Source organism: Oncorhynchus kisutch, linkage group LG21 (assembly GCF_002021735.2).
Source record: "Oncorhynchus kisutch isolate 150728-3 linkage group LG21, Okis_V2, whole genome shotgun sequence".
In the NCBI taxonomy this organism is placed as follows: domain Eukaryota; kingdom Metazoa; phylum Chordata; class Actinopteri; order Salmoniformes; family Salmonidae; genus Oncorhynchus; species Oncorhynchus kisutch.
The window spans coordinates 15,449,568-15,468,340 of NC_034194.2; the positions used below are offsets into that span (position 1 = coordinate 15,449,568).

At 44.4% G+C, this 18,773-nt stretch overlaps 1 protein-coding gene across 1 annotated transcript in view; it reads right to left on the minus strand.

Annotated features, from left to right (window-relative positions):
• map3k5 (mitogen-activated protein kinase kinase kinase 5) overlaps window positions 1-18,773 on the minus strand; it is a 62,135-nt gene that overhangs the window by 25,116 nt on the left and 18,246 nt on the right. Inside the window, exons 3-15 of the mRNA XM_020455516.2 lie at window positions 17,685-17,708; window positions 14,024-14,217; window positions 12,906-13,074; window positions 12,248-12,354; window positions 7,341-7,511; window positions 6,527-6,639; window positions 5,417-5,576; window positions 2,688-2,841; window positions 2,373-2,480; window positions 2,111-2,163; window positions 1,309-1,404; window positions 924-1,005; window positions 239-372 (exon numbers count right to left, since the gene is read on the minus strand). Coding sequence (XP_020311105.1) covers window positions 239-372; window positions 924-1,005; window positions 1,309-1,404; window positions 2,111-2,163; window positions 2,373-2,480; window positions 2,688-2,841; window positions 5,417-5,576; window positions 6,527-6,639; window positions 7,341-7,511; window positions 12,248-12,354; window positions 12,906-13,074; window positions 14,024-14,217; window positions 17,685-17,708 — 1,565 coding nt within the window. The remainder of the gene's footprint in view (window positions 1-238; window positions 373-923; window positions 1,006-1,308; window positions 1,405-2,110; window positions 2,164-2,372; window positions 2,481-2,687; window positions 2,842-5,416; window positions 5,577-6,526; window positions 6,640-7,340; window positions 7,512-12,247; window positions 12,355-12,905; window positions 13,075-14,023; window positions 14,218-17,684; window positions 17,709-18,773) is intronic.

Genomic DNA, 18,773 nt, shown 5'->3' on the forward strand with positions numbered 1-18,773 from the left:
GGTTGTTGTGCTCTGAATAACCAATCACTCCCTTTAAATAACGACACAGGGACCTGTTGCAATTCAGCCTTCCATTAGCAAAGGGCCTCTTAAAAGACCGCAAAAGTGTCATGGATGCTTATTATGTCAACTATAGTAGCCGGTGCAATGACAATACGTGTAAGGGGGAATAGTAGAAGCTGAGGATTTGTGCTAAGGTCTTTTTGGGGGAAAATGTCAACTTAACATGTTCACCTACCTGCTGTCTCTCTCCGGTATCTCCTTGATGGCCAGCCGCACCTGGTTGCTAAGGTCCCGGCCTGCGTACACCACTCCAAATGTGCCTTTTCCCAGAACCACCCTCTCCCCAAGCTCATCATACTCATAGTCGTACTGAGGAGGAAATTATTTTAAAGATGACATTTTGTTGCATGTTAACTTCAAGGGCCATAACGATAGAGTTACAACAGGGATATAGGTCCATCTTAGAGCAGGTGAGCCATAAGGTGAGAGTGGCGGCTGGGTATCAACTAAGCAAAGGGCAATGTGAGCTTTGCAAGGTGTGGCATAGATCAAACAGGGCTCAAAAACAATTTGTGGCACCATGCTTGTGTTTGACAAGAAGGCTTTGGGTAATTATTCACAGACAATTATTTCCCCCTGCCTCCCCACTGGGAGAACAGGTGACTAGAGGAGCAGGTGCTTTTCCTACTCTACACTATTGGTTTCCATTACAAAACATACAATGAACAGCATGACCCATGTCCACACTGTAGGAAGTTGCCTCTATCCATTTCCACACTGTTCATTGCCTCAATTTGATATAGAATTTGGAAAACAATCGGAGAGACAATTGCTGCTGCCTACACCCTACACATTCTGGAAATCAGGTTAATCCTGTTGGAGACAACATACAATGAAAATATCCCTCTCTCCTCCCTCACCTCTAGGGCGTCAGCGTCACACTCCCCCTCTTCGGAGCCTTTCCATGTTTCTTCTGCGATGCTGTTGACCAGATCACAGAACCTGCAACACACAGATCACCCCAGATGACCTTTACCACACTTACAAATACGTCACAGGAGTAGTTGTGAAAGAACACTAAGCCCAGGCACCCTTTCATACACTCTCAGCGTGAAAACTCAATGGGAGAAAGCTCAAATCACACCAGCACTGACTCACTGAATCACACTGTGGAGCTAATAAGACTGGCTGGCTGTGCTTTGGTTCTTCTCCGTGTAAATCTCTACAGTACAGTCACTGCCTTGGACAGCGGCGCACATGCTGGTGAGATGGAGTGGTCACGGCACAGACAGAAGAGTGACAGACCTTTTGCAGTGCATCTCTGTGCAGAAATAGATCTGGAAGTCCTCAGAGTTGTTTAGCACGTACAGGAAGGCACTGCGCTCGTCAAACTTGGAAATGCTGAGGAAGAGGAGTTGACAGTTAGAGACGAGATGGGGGAATTCACATGACATAGGACACTGGCATAGACTGGATGTCTGAGCGTAGCCATCTGAGAAATCACTCCAGTTGTAGGTAACTACAGAAGCTTTTCATTTTCACCAGAGCTGTAAAAGTCTTTAACCACCAAACACTCTTCTTCATTCAAACACATAAAACAAGTTACAGTAACTCGGACGGAATGAGCATAACTCAGAGCGTTCCTTCCCACACACACATACACCCTGTTGAGTCTCCACCAGTGTTCAGTGGAGTGAAAAGGGATTCTAAGCCAGCTAACCGAGGCGAGGGCTGAGCAGAGTGGAGCAGAGCACAGAATGAGTGGTTGTATTCAGCCCACCATGGCACACTGTTGCATCAGAGGGAACTGCCATTGTCTCCTAGTCCACTGGAGGGGGAGTGGGCACCGAGTAAGATACGTTCCCTAGCAACATCTCACAGAGGCCCTCTAGAGTGGAAGATCATTCGGCCTGTCAGTCTGCCACTGAATTATTTTGTGGAGAGGGAGTCAGGGAGGGTGGAGGAGGGAGAGCCACGGAGGGACCGCCACAAAATCATTTGTTATGTTGGCGGCATATGGGAAAGAGGAGGAGAGTAGCGAGCAGTGACTTCACTGCCCATATATTGCAATGAGTGTGTAGATCAGGACAGCTGTGAGATCACCAACCTGACACCCCGTACTGACATGGCGCTGAAGTTCCACTCATGGACCCCCCTGTTCTGTTTGAGAGATCAGAAAAACATGAACCTCAGAAAATATGACAAGGACTGACACCTGAAAATGTAACTCTGATGACCTGGCAAAATGTGTCAGTGCAGAGAAAGAGAGAGACATACTTAGTTTATGAGACTCTTTCCAGTGGAAGAAAAACCACAAAGCAAAGGCACGAGGCAGTTGTCACACACTCTTCCTGTGGTCAGTAACTTACCTTGTCATCAGGAGCAACATGCCAGATGGAGACAGTGTTCTCCTCCACATCGTTGTTTATGGACAAGTACGAAGGCTGATAGACTTTCGTGGGCTCCAGTATCAACACCTGGAAAAGAGGACAACCAATATCACCTCGAGACATTTCACAATAAAACAGAGAAGTAAACAGTCTAGGAACACTGCCTCAGAAGGTGCCATTGTTATGGTTTATGTGTGTACAGTATATGTCTAACTGTCAAGTTCAAGTCTAAACAGTGAAGAATGCCAGGAAGGAAGAGTGAGCATGGGGCTCAGTGGCATCAGGGAGACATACTGGGAAGCGGACAGATGAGACGTCTTTCTTTGTGGCCTCCACCAGGAAGTCCATCCAGAAGTCCACCAGTTCCTGCTTGGGCGGCGGCTGCTCCACAGAGGGCTTTTTGAAATGCTGGTAAATCAGGATGGTCTCCACGAGAGAGCTCAGATACCTGGGGTGCAGTCAACACAAAGGTTAACTTGAAATACATTTTAAAGGCCATTGAACGCAGAGAAAGAAAATGCACTTAAAACAGATCAAAATCTGTTTGAATACGTTGTCAAAATCTGTTTGAATACGTTGTCAAAATCTGTTTGAATACGTTGTCAAAATCTGTTTGAATACGTTGTCAAAATCTGTTTGAATACGTTGTCAAAATCTGTTTGAATACGTTGTCAAAATCTGTTTGAATACGTTGTCAAAATCTGTTTGAATACGTTGTCAAAATCTGTTTGAATACGTTGTCAAAATCTTGAGCTTGAAAGAATAGGGTCGAAACCGCATGACTGAAACTTAAGGATCTCAGATCGATTGTCTGCGGGGCAAAGTTAAACTGCCCTTTCATGTCAGACAGTCATGACCATACTTTTATGGGAAAGAGGGTCATTTTGTACATGTATTAAACTTTGAGTTTGACCAATTCCAGTCAATTTCAATATTTGAAAAAAATAAGAAGAAAAAAGAAAGATCTACCACAAAAAAATCATCCATATGACGGATAACCCCTGTGACTACAAACAAATAAATGACATTTAAATTGTGCAAAGTAGGTTTAAATAAGTTGTCTACACCGAGTGTACAAAACATGAATAACACCTTCCTAATATTGCCCTCAGAACAGCCTCAATTTGTTGGGGCATGGACTCTACAAGGTGTTGAAAGCGTTCCACAGGGATGCTGGCCCATGTTGACTTGAATGTTACCCACAGTTGTGTCAAGTTGGCTGTATGTCCTTTGGGTGTTGGGCCATTCTTGATACACATGGGAAACTGTTGAGCATGAAAAACCCAGCAGCGTTGCCGTTCTAGACACAAACTGGTGAGCCTGGCACCTACTACCATATCCCGCTCAAAGGCACTTAAATCTTTTGTCTTGCCCATTCACCCTCTGAATGGCACACATACACAATCCATGTCTCATTGTCTAAAGGCTTAAAAATCTGTCTTTAACCGGTCTCCTCCCCTTTATCTACACGGATTGAAGTGGATTTAACAAGTGACATCAATAAGGGACCACAGCTTTCACCTGGATTCACCAGGTTAGTCTATGTCATGGAAAGAGCAGGTTCTGTACACTCAGTGTATACAGTGCCTTCGAAAATTTCAGACCCCTTGACTTTTTCCACATTTTGTTACGTTACAGCCTTATTCAAAAATGTATTAAATAAAATAATAAGACTCTAAATTGAGCTCAGGTGCATCCTGTTTCCATTGATCATCATTGAGATGTTTCTACAATTTGATTGGAGTCCACCTGTGGTAAATGCAATGATTGGACATGATTTGGAAAGGCACATACCTGTCTATATTATATAAGGTCCCACTGTGTTGAGGCACAGAACCTGGGGAAGGGTACTGAAAAAAATCTGCAGCCTTGAAGGTCCCCAAGAACACAGTGGCCTCTATCATTCTAAAATGGAAGAAGTTGGAAACCACCAAAACACTTCCTAGAGCTGGCCGCCCGGGCCAAACTTAGCAATCTGGGTAGAAGGGCCTTGGTCAGGGAGGTGATCAAGAACCCAATGGTCACTCTGACAGAGCTCTAGAGTTCCTCTGTGAAGATGGGAGAACCTTCCAGAAGGACAACCATCTCTGCAGCACACCAATCAGGCCTTTATGGTTGAGTGGCCAGACGGAAGCCACTCCTCAGTAAAAGGCACATGACAGCCAGCTTGGAGTTTGCCTAAACTCTCAGACCATGAGAATCAAGATTCTGAAACCAAGATTGAACTCTTTGACCTGAATACCAAGTGTCTGGTGTGGAGGAAACCTGGCACCATCCCTACAGTGAAGCATGGTGGTGGCAGCATCATGCTGTGGGGGTGTTTTTCAGCGGCAGGGACTGAGAGACAAGTCAGGATCATGGCAAAGATGAACAGAACAAAATGCAGAGAGATACTTGATGAAAACCTGCTTCAGAGCGCTCAGGACCTCAGACTGGTGCAAAGGTTCACTTTCCAACAGGACAACGACCCTAAGCACACAGACAAGACAATGCAGGAGTGGCTTCTGGGACAAGTCTCTGAATGTCCTTCAGTGGCCCAGTTAGAGCCCAGACTTGAACCCGATCGAACATCTTTGGAGAGACCTGATAATAGCTGTGCACCAACGCTCCCCATACAACCTTACAGAGCTTGAGAGGATCTGCAAAGAGGAATGTGAGAAACTCCCCAAATACAGGAGTACCAATCCTGCAGTGTCATACCCAAGAAAACTCAAGGCTGTAATCGCTGCCAAAGGTGCTTCAACAAAGTACTGAGTAAAGGGTCTGAATACTTTTGTAAATGTGATCTCTTTTTTTTTATTTTCATACATTTGCAAACATTTCTAAAAACCTGTTTTCGCTTCGTCTTTTTGGGGGGGTTTGTGTGTAGATTAATGAGGGGGAAAAAATTATTTAACACATTTTAGAATAAGTCTGCAACATGTAGAAAACGTCAAGGGGTCAGAATAATTTCCCGAATGAACTGTATGTTGATCTTTACATTAAAAATGTAAAATTAAATCAAAAACAGCACCCTCCCTCACCAGACGGGGGCCTTGAGTTTGAAGAGCTTCTCTGAGGCCTGTATGACCCTAGTGTTGTCACAGGCCAGGATGCTAGCCCCCAGGAAGAAGCCCACATCCCAGTAGCTCTGCAGCTTGTCCAGGCTTCCCTTCTTCCCCAGGAGGCTGCTCAGCTTCACTCCTGGAAAGGAGAACAAGGTCAGGTTAGGGACATATTATAATAATATTTTTTTAAAGATACTGCACACTGTTGAATGCTCCCATAGTTGTATTGTTCAAGGTCTTTCTAAAGGTACATCATTTGCCATATCTTATGTGCTTTATATACTGTGTGTTATTTCAAGGGTTTGGGAATAGGCTGGGCACTGTATACCCCAGTAGCCTACTCTTATGTTAGGCATTTCACCTGAAATTCAGCTTGGAGGATCTCAATGCCCTCTTTGGAATCGTTTTAACATCTAATGTAGTTGGTTGCCATGTTGCTACTATATTGCAGAGTGATAATGGAGCATGGCTGCTTTTGGCCTCGCTGAGGCAAGCTGCCACTACATGTCCTACTCATGTAGCCCGGGGCAGCGCAGAGTAGAGGAGGGCAGGTAAGGGGCTAAGGACTGGGAACGGGGCCCACGGCTGATTCCCAGGCCTGTCTGTCCTGTTTCTCACATTCCTGAGTTTCTTTCTGAGCCTCAGATCTCACAGCAAACACAGAGGATTGGGAGCCAAACAGCACAAAACAGCCTTGCAAAAAAAACACACACAAAAAAATAAGGAAACGTGATGGCAAGCAAAAAAAATGGAAACGTCATTGTTTACGTAAAATCGTATGTTTCATATTAACCCCCGCAGTACAGTAGCAGGCTCTCCGTTCACACCCAGACTACCTTTGATGGGAGTGTCTCACCATAAGCAGTTTGTTTGAATGAGCAGTGTCTGTCACATGAGTTGATATTGATCTCACGCTTTATGACATGAGGGTAACCCGCAGTGCAGTGGGAATGCAGATCAGTAACTTCATTATTATTAGCCACCAGCAGCTCTAATGAAAAACAGAGTAGCGAGCCAATTCCAATGCACCATCAGGCAGCTCAAGGCCAAACAGATATCAAGGAGAATAAAGTGTTAGCTACTTACCGACTTTGCGGAGCTCGAAGGAGGCGTCAAACTGGTGTCCCGCTGCCAGGAGTAGAACGGCGTAGTTGATGCCAGAGTGTAGTGTCGGCTCGGACTCAAACCCCTTTTTAAACCTGAGAGGAAGGACAGAGAGGCCAATATTACACCCAATGCTTCATTTATAAATATAACTTGATGTTCCTACAGTCATTTCTGATGTGTCCTTGATGAGAACTTTATAGTCTGTAAAAAAGCATCCAGAATTAACTACAGGATTATTGAGCAGGGTGCACAGAGGAACCACTTATTTGCATAAAGCTTGACTCTCACAGATAAAAACCCAATTTACTTCATGAGCAATCTGTTCCACTGAGGGAATGAGTGTGAATAACATGAGAAGGCTCTCCAAAGACGTCGTCTGGGTTGGAACAGAGGACAAGGACAGCCCAAGTTATTCAAACGAGATGCCATGAATCAGCTCGACGAGAGACATAACTGCAGTCTTCCTGGAATGGTTATCTTTAGAATATCACTGGCGCTGCTGTTTCAAATCAGCTACTTTCAGAATGCACCTGGAGGCTCTTTGCTCCGAGTCAGATGACACTGCTGTTCGTTAGCTGTAGTTGAGAGGTGGAAGACCTCTCTATCTCTATTCCTCTAGCTGGCGAGGAGTGGTTGGTAATTACCCTCATCAGTAGCCAGGCTCTCACCATTCTCTCTCTCTCTCTCTCTCACTCACTCACTCACTCACTCACTCACTCACTCACTCACTCACTCACTCACTCACTCACTCACTCACTCACTCACTCACTCACTCACTCACTCACTCACTCACCAGGCTGTGCCACTGTCCCTGCTCTTGGTATCAGTGAAGTGGGACTCTAGGAACATGTCCTTGTAGATGCGTCCCACCAGGCAGTAGATGTCTGAGGCCACCTGGTTGTCAGACTCCACCAGGGGCAGCATAATGTCCAGGGCCTTCTGACGGTCCCCCGGGAGGTTCCTCCTGAATTACACAGAAGAGGGAATAACCAATAACCAAAGACGGTGAGTCTCAAATGGCACCCTATTTCCTTTCTAGTGCACTGCTTTTGAACAGGGTGTAGTGGACTACAATAATTATTCATACCCCTTGATTGATTCCACATTTTGTGTTACATACAGCCTGATTTCAAAATAAATAAAACATCTCACCCATTTACACACAATACCCCATAATGACAAAATGAAAGTGAATTTTGCAAATGCATTGAAAATGAAATACAGAAATATCTCATTTACAAAAGTATGTGGACACCCCTTCAAATTTGTGGTGTATTGAATTCAAGGTGTATAAAATTGAGCACACAGACATGCAATCTCCATAGACAAACATTGGCAGTAGAATGGCCTTACTGAAGAGCTCAGTGACATTCAATTTCGTTTGTACAATTTCTGCCCTGCTAGAGCTGTCCCGGTCAACTGTAAGTGCTGTTATTGTGAAGTGGAAATGTCTAGGAGGAACAACGGCTCAGCCACAAATTGGTAGGCCACACAAGCACACAGAACGGGACCGCTGAGTACTGAAGCGCATAAAAATGGTCTGTCCTCCGTTGCAACACTCACTACTGAGTGTTTCAAACTGCCTCTGGAAGCAGTTATGGTCTGGGGCTGTTTTTCATGGTTTGGGCTAGGCCCCTTAGTTCCAGTGCTAGGGAAATCTACAGCATACATTGATATTCTAGACAATTCGGTGCTTCCAACTGTGGCAATGCATGACATTGCCCCCGAGCACAAAGCGAGGTCCATACAGAAATGGTTTGCCGCCTCCCAAGTGGCGTCACTACAGACCCAGGTTCGACCCATGAGGCGGTGCACGATTGACTCAGCGTCGTCCGGGTTAGCGGCCCACTAACGGCCCACTAACAAGGACTGAGCCCTCTCCTTCTCAGTGGCCAATGTGAGTAAAACATTTAAACGTGTTAACCCTCGCAAGGCTGCTGGCCCAGACGGCATCCCTAGCCGTGTCCTCAGAGCATGCTCAGACCAGCTGGCTGCTGTGTTTACGGACATATTCAATCGCTCCCTATCCCAGTCTGTTGTCACCCTAGACCCACTTCAGTTTGCATACCGCCCCAACAGGTCCACAGACGATGCAATCGCTATCACACTGCACACTGCCCTATCCCATTTGGACAAGAGGAATACCTATGTAAAAATGCTGTTCATTGACTACAGCTCAGCATTCGACACCATAGTACCCTCAGAGCTCATCATCAAGCTGGAGGCCCTGGGTCTCAACCCCACCCTGTGCAATTGGGTCCTGGACTTTCTGACGGGCCGCCCCCCAGGTGGTGAAGGTAGGAAACAACATCTCCACTTCCTTGACCCTCAACACTGGGGATCCACAAGGGTGCGTGCTCAGCCCCCTTCTGTTCTCCCTGTTCACCCACGACTGCATGGCCATGCACGCTTTCAACTCAATCATCAAGTTTGTAGATGACACAACAGTAGTGGGCTTGATTACCAACAACAACAAGACGGCCTACAGGGAGGAGGTGAGGGCACTCGGAGTGGGGTGTCAGGAAAACCACCTCTAACTCAACAAAACAAAGGAGATGATTGTGGACTTCAGGAAACAGCAGAGGGAGCACCCCACTATCCACATTAAATGGACAGTAGTGGAGAAGGTGGAAAGTTTTAGGTACCTCGGTACAAATCACAGACAAACTGAAATGGTCCACCCACACAGACAGTGTTGTGAAGAAGGCGCAACAGCACCTAATCAACCTCAGGAGGTTGAAGAAATTTGGCCTGTCACCCAAAACCCTGACAAACTTTTACAGATGCACAATCGAGATCATCCTGTCGGGCTGGAATCACAGCCTGGTACGGGAACTGCACCGCCCTCAACCGCAAGGCTCTCCAGAGGGTAGTGCGGTCTACACAATGCATCACCGGGGGCAAACTACCTGCCCTCCATGACACCTACAGCACCCAATGTCACAGGAAGGCCAAAAAGATCATCAAGGACAACAACCATGTTGACACCTGTATCTTTGTAGTGACTGGGTGTATTGATACACCATCCAAAGTGTAATTAAAAACTTCACCATGCTGAAAAGGAATATCAATGTCTGTTTTTTCTTTTCTTTACCTCCCTGGTCATTGTAGTTGAATCTGTTTGAAATGAACTGCTCGACTAAGGGATCTTACAGATAATTTTATGTGTGGGGTACAGAGATGAGGTATTCATAAAAAAATCATGTTAAACACTATTATTGCATCCAAAGTGAGTCCATGCAACTTATTATGTGACTTGTTAATTCCTGCAGTCAAATGAACAAATCACCCTCTTGTGGCATCCTGGGTGGAATCTTATTAATATTTTTCCTACTTTCCATATGAATTAAATATACTTATTTTTGAAGCACAGAAAATCCAGTGTTTCTATGTCAAACACTTTTGATATATTTCAGTCTTCTGTGATGTACTGTATATAAAGTGTAATATTGGGATGCAAACTCAAAATTGAATACATTGCAACTCTATATCTGACATGGTACAGGTGTCTTCTTTTATTAAGCCCATAACCATGTGTGTGAGGTGTATAGTTTTGTTTCAAAGTAGATTTTTTTAAGACTACCAAGAAACATTCTGTGTCCCTGATTTAGCCCACTGCAGTAAAAGGTTAAGCACATTTGTACTCCTGAACTTATTTAGGCTTGCCATAACAAAGGGGTTGAAAACATAACAAAGGGGTATTGTGTGTAGGCTAGTGACAGAAAATCTCAATTTATTCCATTTTAGAATAAAGCTGTAACGTAACAAATTTGAAAAAGTGAAGGGGTGTGAATACTTTCCGAATGCACTGTCCTGGGAGTTTGTCTGGGTGTGTCTCTGTCTCTTATGGTCTACACTGAGAGAGGGGGATGAATAAACATGAGACAAGCCGGTGTGTGTGTGTTTGTGTGTGTGTGTGTGTGTGTGTAACACCAAAGCGCTATGTCTTGGCAGAGAGGAAGGCATCAAAAGACTGTAGATTACATTTCATGAGGGTAGTGGGTTCAATTACCTCCCTACAGACCTGGCCAACTAATTCCTGTGTTGGAATGTCTGGGTTTAAGGGTATTAGCGAGAACTGGAGTAAAGCACGCAGTAATGACCAAGCACTTGATCTGTCGGCAGTCAGTCGCAATCCATACTGTAATGCTGCTTTACCAAGCGAACAGGAGCCACGTTCCATCCCTCCCTCGGACCCCATTCTATTTTGTACATACAGTACATTGTCTGAATATGAAATATAATTGCCTGATTAGTCTTTCAGTTTTCTTAAGCCTCCTCTTTATCCCTCTTCTTTGCGCCCCAAAGGGGGACAACAAAGTCTCCACGGGCTCTTTCACAAGGCAGGCGAACAGCATCCCAGTGTGAGCCTCGTGGTCGGAATAACTTAGTTGGCATGGGCACACTAATATGGATCTCAACAGAGCCATAGAAATTAATGCTAAATAAGCATAAGAACGGGAAGCTATTTCCTCTCCCCAGCTTTCACTTCAATACCAGAGTGCCGCTGAAGGGCAACTGGAGGGGGGGGTGAAGCTAAGCAGTGAGTCAGCCTAGCCCACTCCAGTCATGCAGTAGGCAAACATGGAGGGGGGGGGGGATTGTGCAACAGGCAAGGCTTCAACCCTAGTACTTCCCTGTTACGCAATGACTCAACAGAAAACGCTGCTTTTCAGACATGTTTAGTTCTCATCATTCATGCTTCATTATTGCAGGATAATGGCAGGTTTTTGCAATGGTGTACTAAACTGCTGAGTCATGAACCACCTCCAGTTGGGGAAATTGTGAACAAAGAGGCTGCTGTCTAAACCAGCACACAGACTCATGGCAACCACCTTCATTTTTGAGACATTCAATTATGCAAAGAATGTGCAACAGGTTTCTTAATGTGTTTCTTTGAGGGTATAAAATGCAATGGTGTAAAGTACTTAAGTAAATATACTTTAAAGTACTACTTAGGTCGTTTTTGGGGGTATTTATATTTTGGACAACTTTTACTTCACTACATTCCTAAAGAAAATAATGTACTTTTAACTCCATACATTTTCCTGACACCCAAAAGTACAAGTTGCATGTTGAATACTTATCAAGAGAACATCCCTGGTCATCCCTACTACCTCTGAAATGGCAGACTCACTAAACACAAATGCTTTGTTTCTAAATGATGTCTGAGTGTTGGAGCACACCCCTGTCTATCTGTAAAAAAAAAAAAACTTGTATATAAGGAATGTGAAATTTCAGCAATTCTATTTACTTTTGATACTTAATTATGTGTACAACCAAATACTTTTAGACTTCTATCAAGTAGTATTTTACTGGGTGACTTTCACTTCTACTTGAGTTATTTTCCATTAAAGTATCTTTACTTTTACTCAAGTATGACAACTGGGTACTTTTACCCAACTGGCTAGACACCAGTGTTGCGTTGTAGCATGCAGGAGAACCAGTGACAAGAGAGGCAGCATGTTAAAGAGCAAGCAGTAAAATACTTTCCAAGCTGAACATTTGTGACGTTCCGACCCAGAGCACAGACACACGTGTTTGGCACATGCATAGGTCTGTGTGTGCGTCTGTGTGTGCGTCTGTGTGTGCGTCTGTGTGTGCATCTGTGTGTGCGTCTGTGTGTGCATCTGTGTGTGCATCTGTGTGTGAGTGTGTGCGTGTGCAGACAAACCAGGTGTGACATACTCGGGGTCTTACCGATTCAGTGCAAAGGCATAGTGGAACTTGACATGGGGATTGGCCACAGGGTCGAATGTAGGAAGCTTCTCCAAGGTCTCCACCAGCTTCACTATAGATTCATAATCCTGCATTACAATACAAAACATAGAAAAACAGATTGTTGGACTCAGCCATCTTGGTTGCTATCGTTAACGTCAAACCTAAAATGTCTATGTTCGTGTTCCCTTACAAAGTCACTTCACTGCATTTGGGAAGGACACTGTTGGCTTATTCAAGTAGTTCAAAAAACTTCAAATGTCGTCTCTTCCACCATTTCTTGTCCAGTATATATTTATCCAAAACGTGTTCAATAATTCACTTTCTCCTTGTAGCTCTGGCCGTTTGTATCATTTATTAATGTGGCTGGTGGCTGCTAAGGCTGGCGGGATGGGAGCCTGTAGGGTGAATGGCATCGCAGTGCAAAGAGAACGGACTGGAGTGCAGTAGCCTTACGATTAGCCACAGAAAGATGACAAAAGGCTTAGCCTGCAGCATTCCACAGGCAGGTAGTCCTTCTGAAATGCCTAGTAGCCAAGGGAGGCCCGAACACATTTATGCTGACTGCTGAGGCATTGCAGTCTGCCTAAAGTGACTGTGACAACAGCATTCGACGAGCATAAAAGAGGGTAACATGTACCTGGATGTCCCTGTAGGACAGAAGCAGGTTGATGACAATGTCAGCTGAAAGGCACTCTACGTTGTCCAATCGCTGTTGAATACGGCTGAGTTCTGAGGCCAGCTCCGACCCCGTGAACAACTCCCGCGCTTTCCGGAGCTCGTTGAGAATGGTTTCTCTGAAGTATTGGCTACAAAGGGGAAACAGAGAGACTCATAAATATGTTATTTCACACTAGAAATCAACATGAAATCAACATTGTCTGCAAAGAACCCATTGCTATGTCTTGGTATGATTTTCTGGGGAAATAGGTTTTGGGAAAAGAGCCCCTTCAATGTCTTCTTCACTGCACTGTTGAAGCAGCACATTTCAGGAGACAAAACATTCATCCAAAGAGCAAATTCTCTCAGCTATCTAAAGCATGACTCATTATTCCTGGAAGAGAGGCAGTGATGCTGAACATTGGCAGAGAGAAAACCCTAAAAGATTAGGACATAACTAAGTAAAGCTAACATTGAAACTGAAATTGCTATGCAGGCCAATATGTTGCAAAGCTATTTAAAAAAATATATAAAACGAGTGAGTTGGACAATACAATGTCTGAGGAATACTCAAGAAGTGCAATATCCGACGAAAAGGGCTATCGCACTTCCTTGCCACCCATATTGCATAATCAACCACAGAAAATGACACAAGACAACACAAAAACCAGTACACGCTAGGTCAATGTAATTACACCTCTGCTGGCAATAACAGCTCTGTAATAATCACCTTGTCATGCGTGTTCACAACTCATTCCCAACTACAGTACCACACCTACCTCCCTAGTGAGATGACACCTGTTTCACTACAGCTTGGTGGGAGAAGAAACAAGTGACTTCTACAAATCAAGTCAGGCTGAATGTGGACCTCTGGGCTGGTATTAGGCCCAGTGTCTAACCGACAAACTCCCAAGCCACTATCTACCCCAAACCTACACTATTCACCAGGTGTTGGACCTCTGGGCTGGTCTTAGGCCCAGTGTCTAACCGACAAACTCCCAAGCCACTATCTACCCCAAACCTATACTATTCACCAGGTGTTGGACCTATGAGCTAGCTGGCCCAGCACCTAACCCAAAACACTTCTCTGCTACTCACCAGGAGTTGGCTTGTGGCACCTTGAGCAGCTGGACGAAGCGGTCCAGCAGGGGCATGCAGATGGGCCCCAGCAGCATCTCGAAGCTGGGCTGCATCAACTCCGTCAGGCCCTTCATCAGGCTGCTCTCGCAGCAGTACACCTTGTTGTGGGGCGTCACCATGTATGGGATGAAGCTGTAGTTAGCTGAGCATGTCTGGGGAAAAAAAGCAGAAACAACATTATGGGTTGTGGTGCATGTAGAGTTGGTTTGATGTGTAAGTGTCAGACATGGGTCAAATAGCTAAATATCACAAATACTTGAATTAGTTTGCTCGGTAAAGTCTACCCCAATATGAAGACTGGAGAAATTGAGAACAGCAACAGAGCATCCACCTTACATGCCCTATTGACTGCATGCGCAGGTCCAGAATTATTGGCAACCTTGATAAAAGATGAGCAAAAAAATACCACATAATAAATAATACAACTAGTGAGCTATATTATAAACAAAAAAAGAGGTAATTATATTATTTCATACTAATACAATAACTCCGATAAAGTAACAAGGCACATTTATTTTCCTCCCATTGAGAGGATAACGGCACTGAGTAAATTCGTAAAATGTTTTATGAAATTGGAGAACACATTTGGAGAGATCTTAGACCGCTACTCCATAAAGAATCTTTCCAATCCAGGTATCAATGCCATTTAGCAAACTCCAGACGTTTACATTTGTAGGATGATATGAAAATAGAGCTCTTTGGCCCGTACACCCGTAGTGGGTTTGGCATCGAAAGAAGAATTCAGAAGCATAAAAGAACCCCATACCTATTGTAAAATATATGGCTGTGGATCATTGATGTTATGGGGCTATTTGGCTTCCACTGGTCCTGGGGCCCTTGTTAAGGTCAATGGCATCATCATCTTTACCCAGTACCAGGACATTTTAGCCAAATACCTGCTTGCCTCTGCCAGGAGGCTGAAAGTTGGCTGCAAGTGGATCTTCCAGCAAGACAATAACCCCCAAGCACACATCAACATCCACAAAGAAATGGTTTATTTGACACAAAATCTACATTTTGACTTAAAACTTGTGGTTTGAATTGAAGAGGGCAGTCCATAAGTACAGATGAAGGATATCAAGGATCTGGAAAGATTATGTATGAAGGAATGATCTAAGTTCCCTCCCCATGCGTTCTCCATCTCATAAAACATTTACGAAAATGTCTCAGTGCCGTTATCCTCGCAAGTGGAGCTATTGAAAGGTATTGAAAACAGGGGTGCCAATAATTGTTTTATTTTTGAGAAAATACATTTTTACTTGTTAATCAAAATCGCTTTCTCTGAGAAATGTATTGGTATTAAAACATGTAGCATACAATATAGCTCAGTACTTTTGCTAATCTTTATCAAGGGTGCCAATAATGCTGGACCTGACTGTACAATGGGAGGACAGTGGTATGGGCCTTTTTTTGTGTGCTAGTAATTTACCACCCTGATCTGCAGGGACAATGGTGATGTTGTACCCATGGAGAATTGGACATAATGAGTCTGTCTGAAGAGCCGGTGGCCTGGGGGACAGATCCACATCAGTAATTACAGTGACATTAGGATCTGACTGACTGAACTGCTCACACTGCCCTCAGGGCAGAGCTGCCCTTAAAACTCCCATTCATGTTGCTCATGGAAATCCAATTCAAACCAGGTCTGTCTTACTACTCTTGTCCAGCTGTATTTGCATGTGGTGTAGAGAGTACCAATAAATCTATCATTGATGTCTGTCATTGTAGTCTGTTATTCACGGTATACTCAACACTCAGCACTAGAAAAGCTTACGTTGATGGATCCTGACCAAATTATATTAGAAGTAAAAAAAACAAAAAAGGGATTTTGCTGATCCGCATCAGTTGTGCTGCCCAGATGCATCCTGAGTCTGCACAGTCAGTGGATATTTGAATCTCTCTGTATCACTTTGATCTTCAAGTACACACCCGGGATGCTTTGCTACTCACGTTTGTAACAAAAGGAAGTGAACAGAGGGTTAAGTTCTGCTTGTAGAAATTGGAACGATCCACAGTAAAACGGCTTCCTCTTCTCCAATCATATGTTTTTTTTATGACATCACTAGTCATGCCATAACTTTCCAAAATAATCTGTGGCGGCTTGTCACGGCTAGGTGCATCCACAGATTACGACATCCTTCCTGTACTATACTGAGCCACACACTCAGTGTGAGTCATGGCCCGGCGGATCACATGATGACAACACATCATAATAAATGTTTTAGTCGCCAGGGGCCGTCCTTCGCTCCGGCAACCCCAGCAGCACCTGTCTTTGAGTCTCATTAGATTCTTGTTTGTGACTGTATTAGGTAATAGTAGGTGGCACGCAGGTCCACAAAACAACAATCTTAAGGAGCAGAGAGGGACTGAAAACTGGGGGTGTGTCCCAAAATCGCACCCTATTTTCTACATAGTGCACTACATATGGGCTCTGGACAAAAAGTTGTGCACTATATAGGGAATACATACCGTGCCATTTGGGACTTAGCCGGGGTGTTAGCACGTTATGGTAATTAAGGAGTTAAATATCAGTCAGGCAGTATAGGATTAACCTATTCATAAAGGGGGAGGGGTAGACGGGGATAAGTAGTGTGTGTGAGTAATGACTTAACATTAATCGTTAGCCCTAATACCTGTATGACCGCCTGGCTGGCTACAGCCATAAAACAATCCAGGAATTTGTTCTGATTAGTGGTGTACCATGTGATATAAGCCCTTGGTCAGAGTGCCACTAATGTGTCATATCCTTCTGGGGCGTGGTGTGTTTGTTCTCTCAGAGCAGAGAGAAGGGGCGTGGTGTGTAGATACAACTAGAGAAAGACAGTCAGTCACGGATGGCGGCAGTGGACTCTCACTGTAATGCAGGCTCTGTCGCAACACACCGATCAGCCATCAACCTGCTTCCTGGAGCACCAAGCCACCTTATTCCACTCCGTAAAGTCAATTACGCCAGCTAAGCTTGAGGAGGGCAACCCTGTCGCTCCCATTAGCCCTATAGGCAGCACCAGCCCGGCAGGTGGCTCATAGCTGCTGAGGAGGCCCCCTGTCCATGCCCTTTCCTCAACCTCACAGCTTTTCCCCCCTCATGCCACAGTGCATCAATGTCACCATATCGTATTATTCTGTATAAGAAAGCCAGCCAGCCAGACAGACACAGACAAACAGACAGTGTGGTGCCTCCTTGTCTGACCTGGCTATCACTAGGCAGAAGGAGTGGCAGACACTGTTACAGACGGCAGGAAGGCAGGAAATCGGAAATGAGAGTCAACTCATTCTCTCGTTTTTTCTCTGCTTTCCAAAGCACCCCAGTCACCCTGGTGATAAGGCTTGCCTGTCAACCAAGTACAGCTATTCTGGAAAGCTCTCCGAGTAAGGGGAAATGCTTAGGTTTACTGTACACACAGCAGAATGCACAAAGCCAAACTAGAGGGATAGTGAACAGGGTAATGAAAAGTGTTTGATGGTTGCAGCGACGGCTGCGTTGCTGAATGTTGGCATGAGTAAAAATCAGTTTATTGCATTTACCTTCACACAGGAAATGTGAAAGAAGGAAGAGATAAGAGAGGTGTGCCATTAACAACTTTGAAATAGAGACACAGTGTTTAGTTTGTGCACTTACAGTGTTCTTCTGGCAAACGATCTCCTGCAAGAGAAAAAGAGAAACGTCAATACTGCACTGTGGATAGATAATCACAAAACATTACATTGGTCACAGTTCACTAGAGCGATCCTTAAGTCAAGCTATAAATGGACTCCTGCACTTGCAAACAAAACCAGTGGAACCGCGGATACATCAGCACTAACATTTCATTTTGCGGTGCTGTATTGTGCACGCTAAGGGCCAGCAAACAACCATGGAGATATTAAACATGGCAAAAGGGCACTTTAAAAAGAGGTTGAGCCTTAGCACTTGTACACAATGGAGTCTCTTTATTCTAAACAATCTATAACGGTTAACACAGCAGCCATTGTTATTCTTAACCCTCAATAAGGGAGCTGGTACTGTTTGAAGACTGCAGGCTGATAGTGATATGTTAACACCACCACAGAAAGGCTTTTTTTTTTTTACTGCAGGGTGTAGTTAAGATGGAGGATATAGTTTATCAAGATTACAGGCATAATATCTATGTTCGGGTACACTTTGTAAAATATGACTTATTCTTTGAGGAATTTACGACAATTTCAAAAGATTGCAATGCTTTTTTTAAATGTCAATGACAGTGGCAGAGCAGAGCAGGTCACAGGAGTGTGTGGGGTATCTTGGTTTCTGCATATATACGCACAAGAAACCATAATCTCCCCTCCCCCTCATTCTCTCACTTGCATACCTTTGTTGTTGTTGGTGGCGGTCATTGATAGGGGATTCCCGTGTGACTGCAAGGCCCTCTCACTTTTCAAACCAATTTAGGCTAATGTTAACTCGACTGTGCATTCATCGCCTGACAGACTCAGGGCCAAAAGGTTAAAGGTCCATTGCAGCCATTTAAAAAAAAAAAAATCTATATCAAATCATCTCTGGGTAACTACTATGCACCTTACTGTGATTGTTTTCAATTAAAATGGTCAAAAGTAACAAATTGCTTCATAGCAAAGAGCTTAGCAAGAATTTTGCTATGACTGTGTGCGAGGTGTCTGAGTGGGGAGGGGAAAAACGGAAAACTAGCTGTTATTGGCAGAGAGGTTTTAGCTAAATTAACAGCTCTTACAC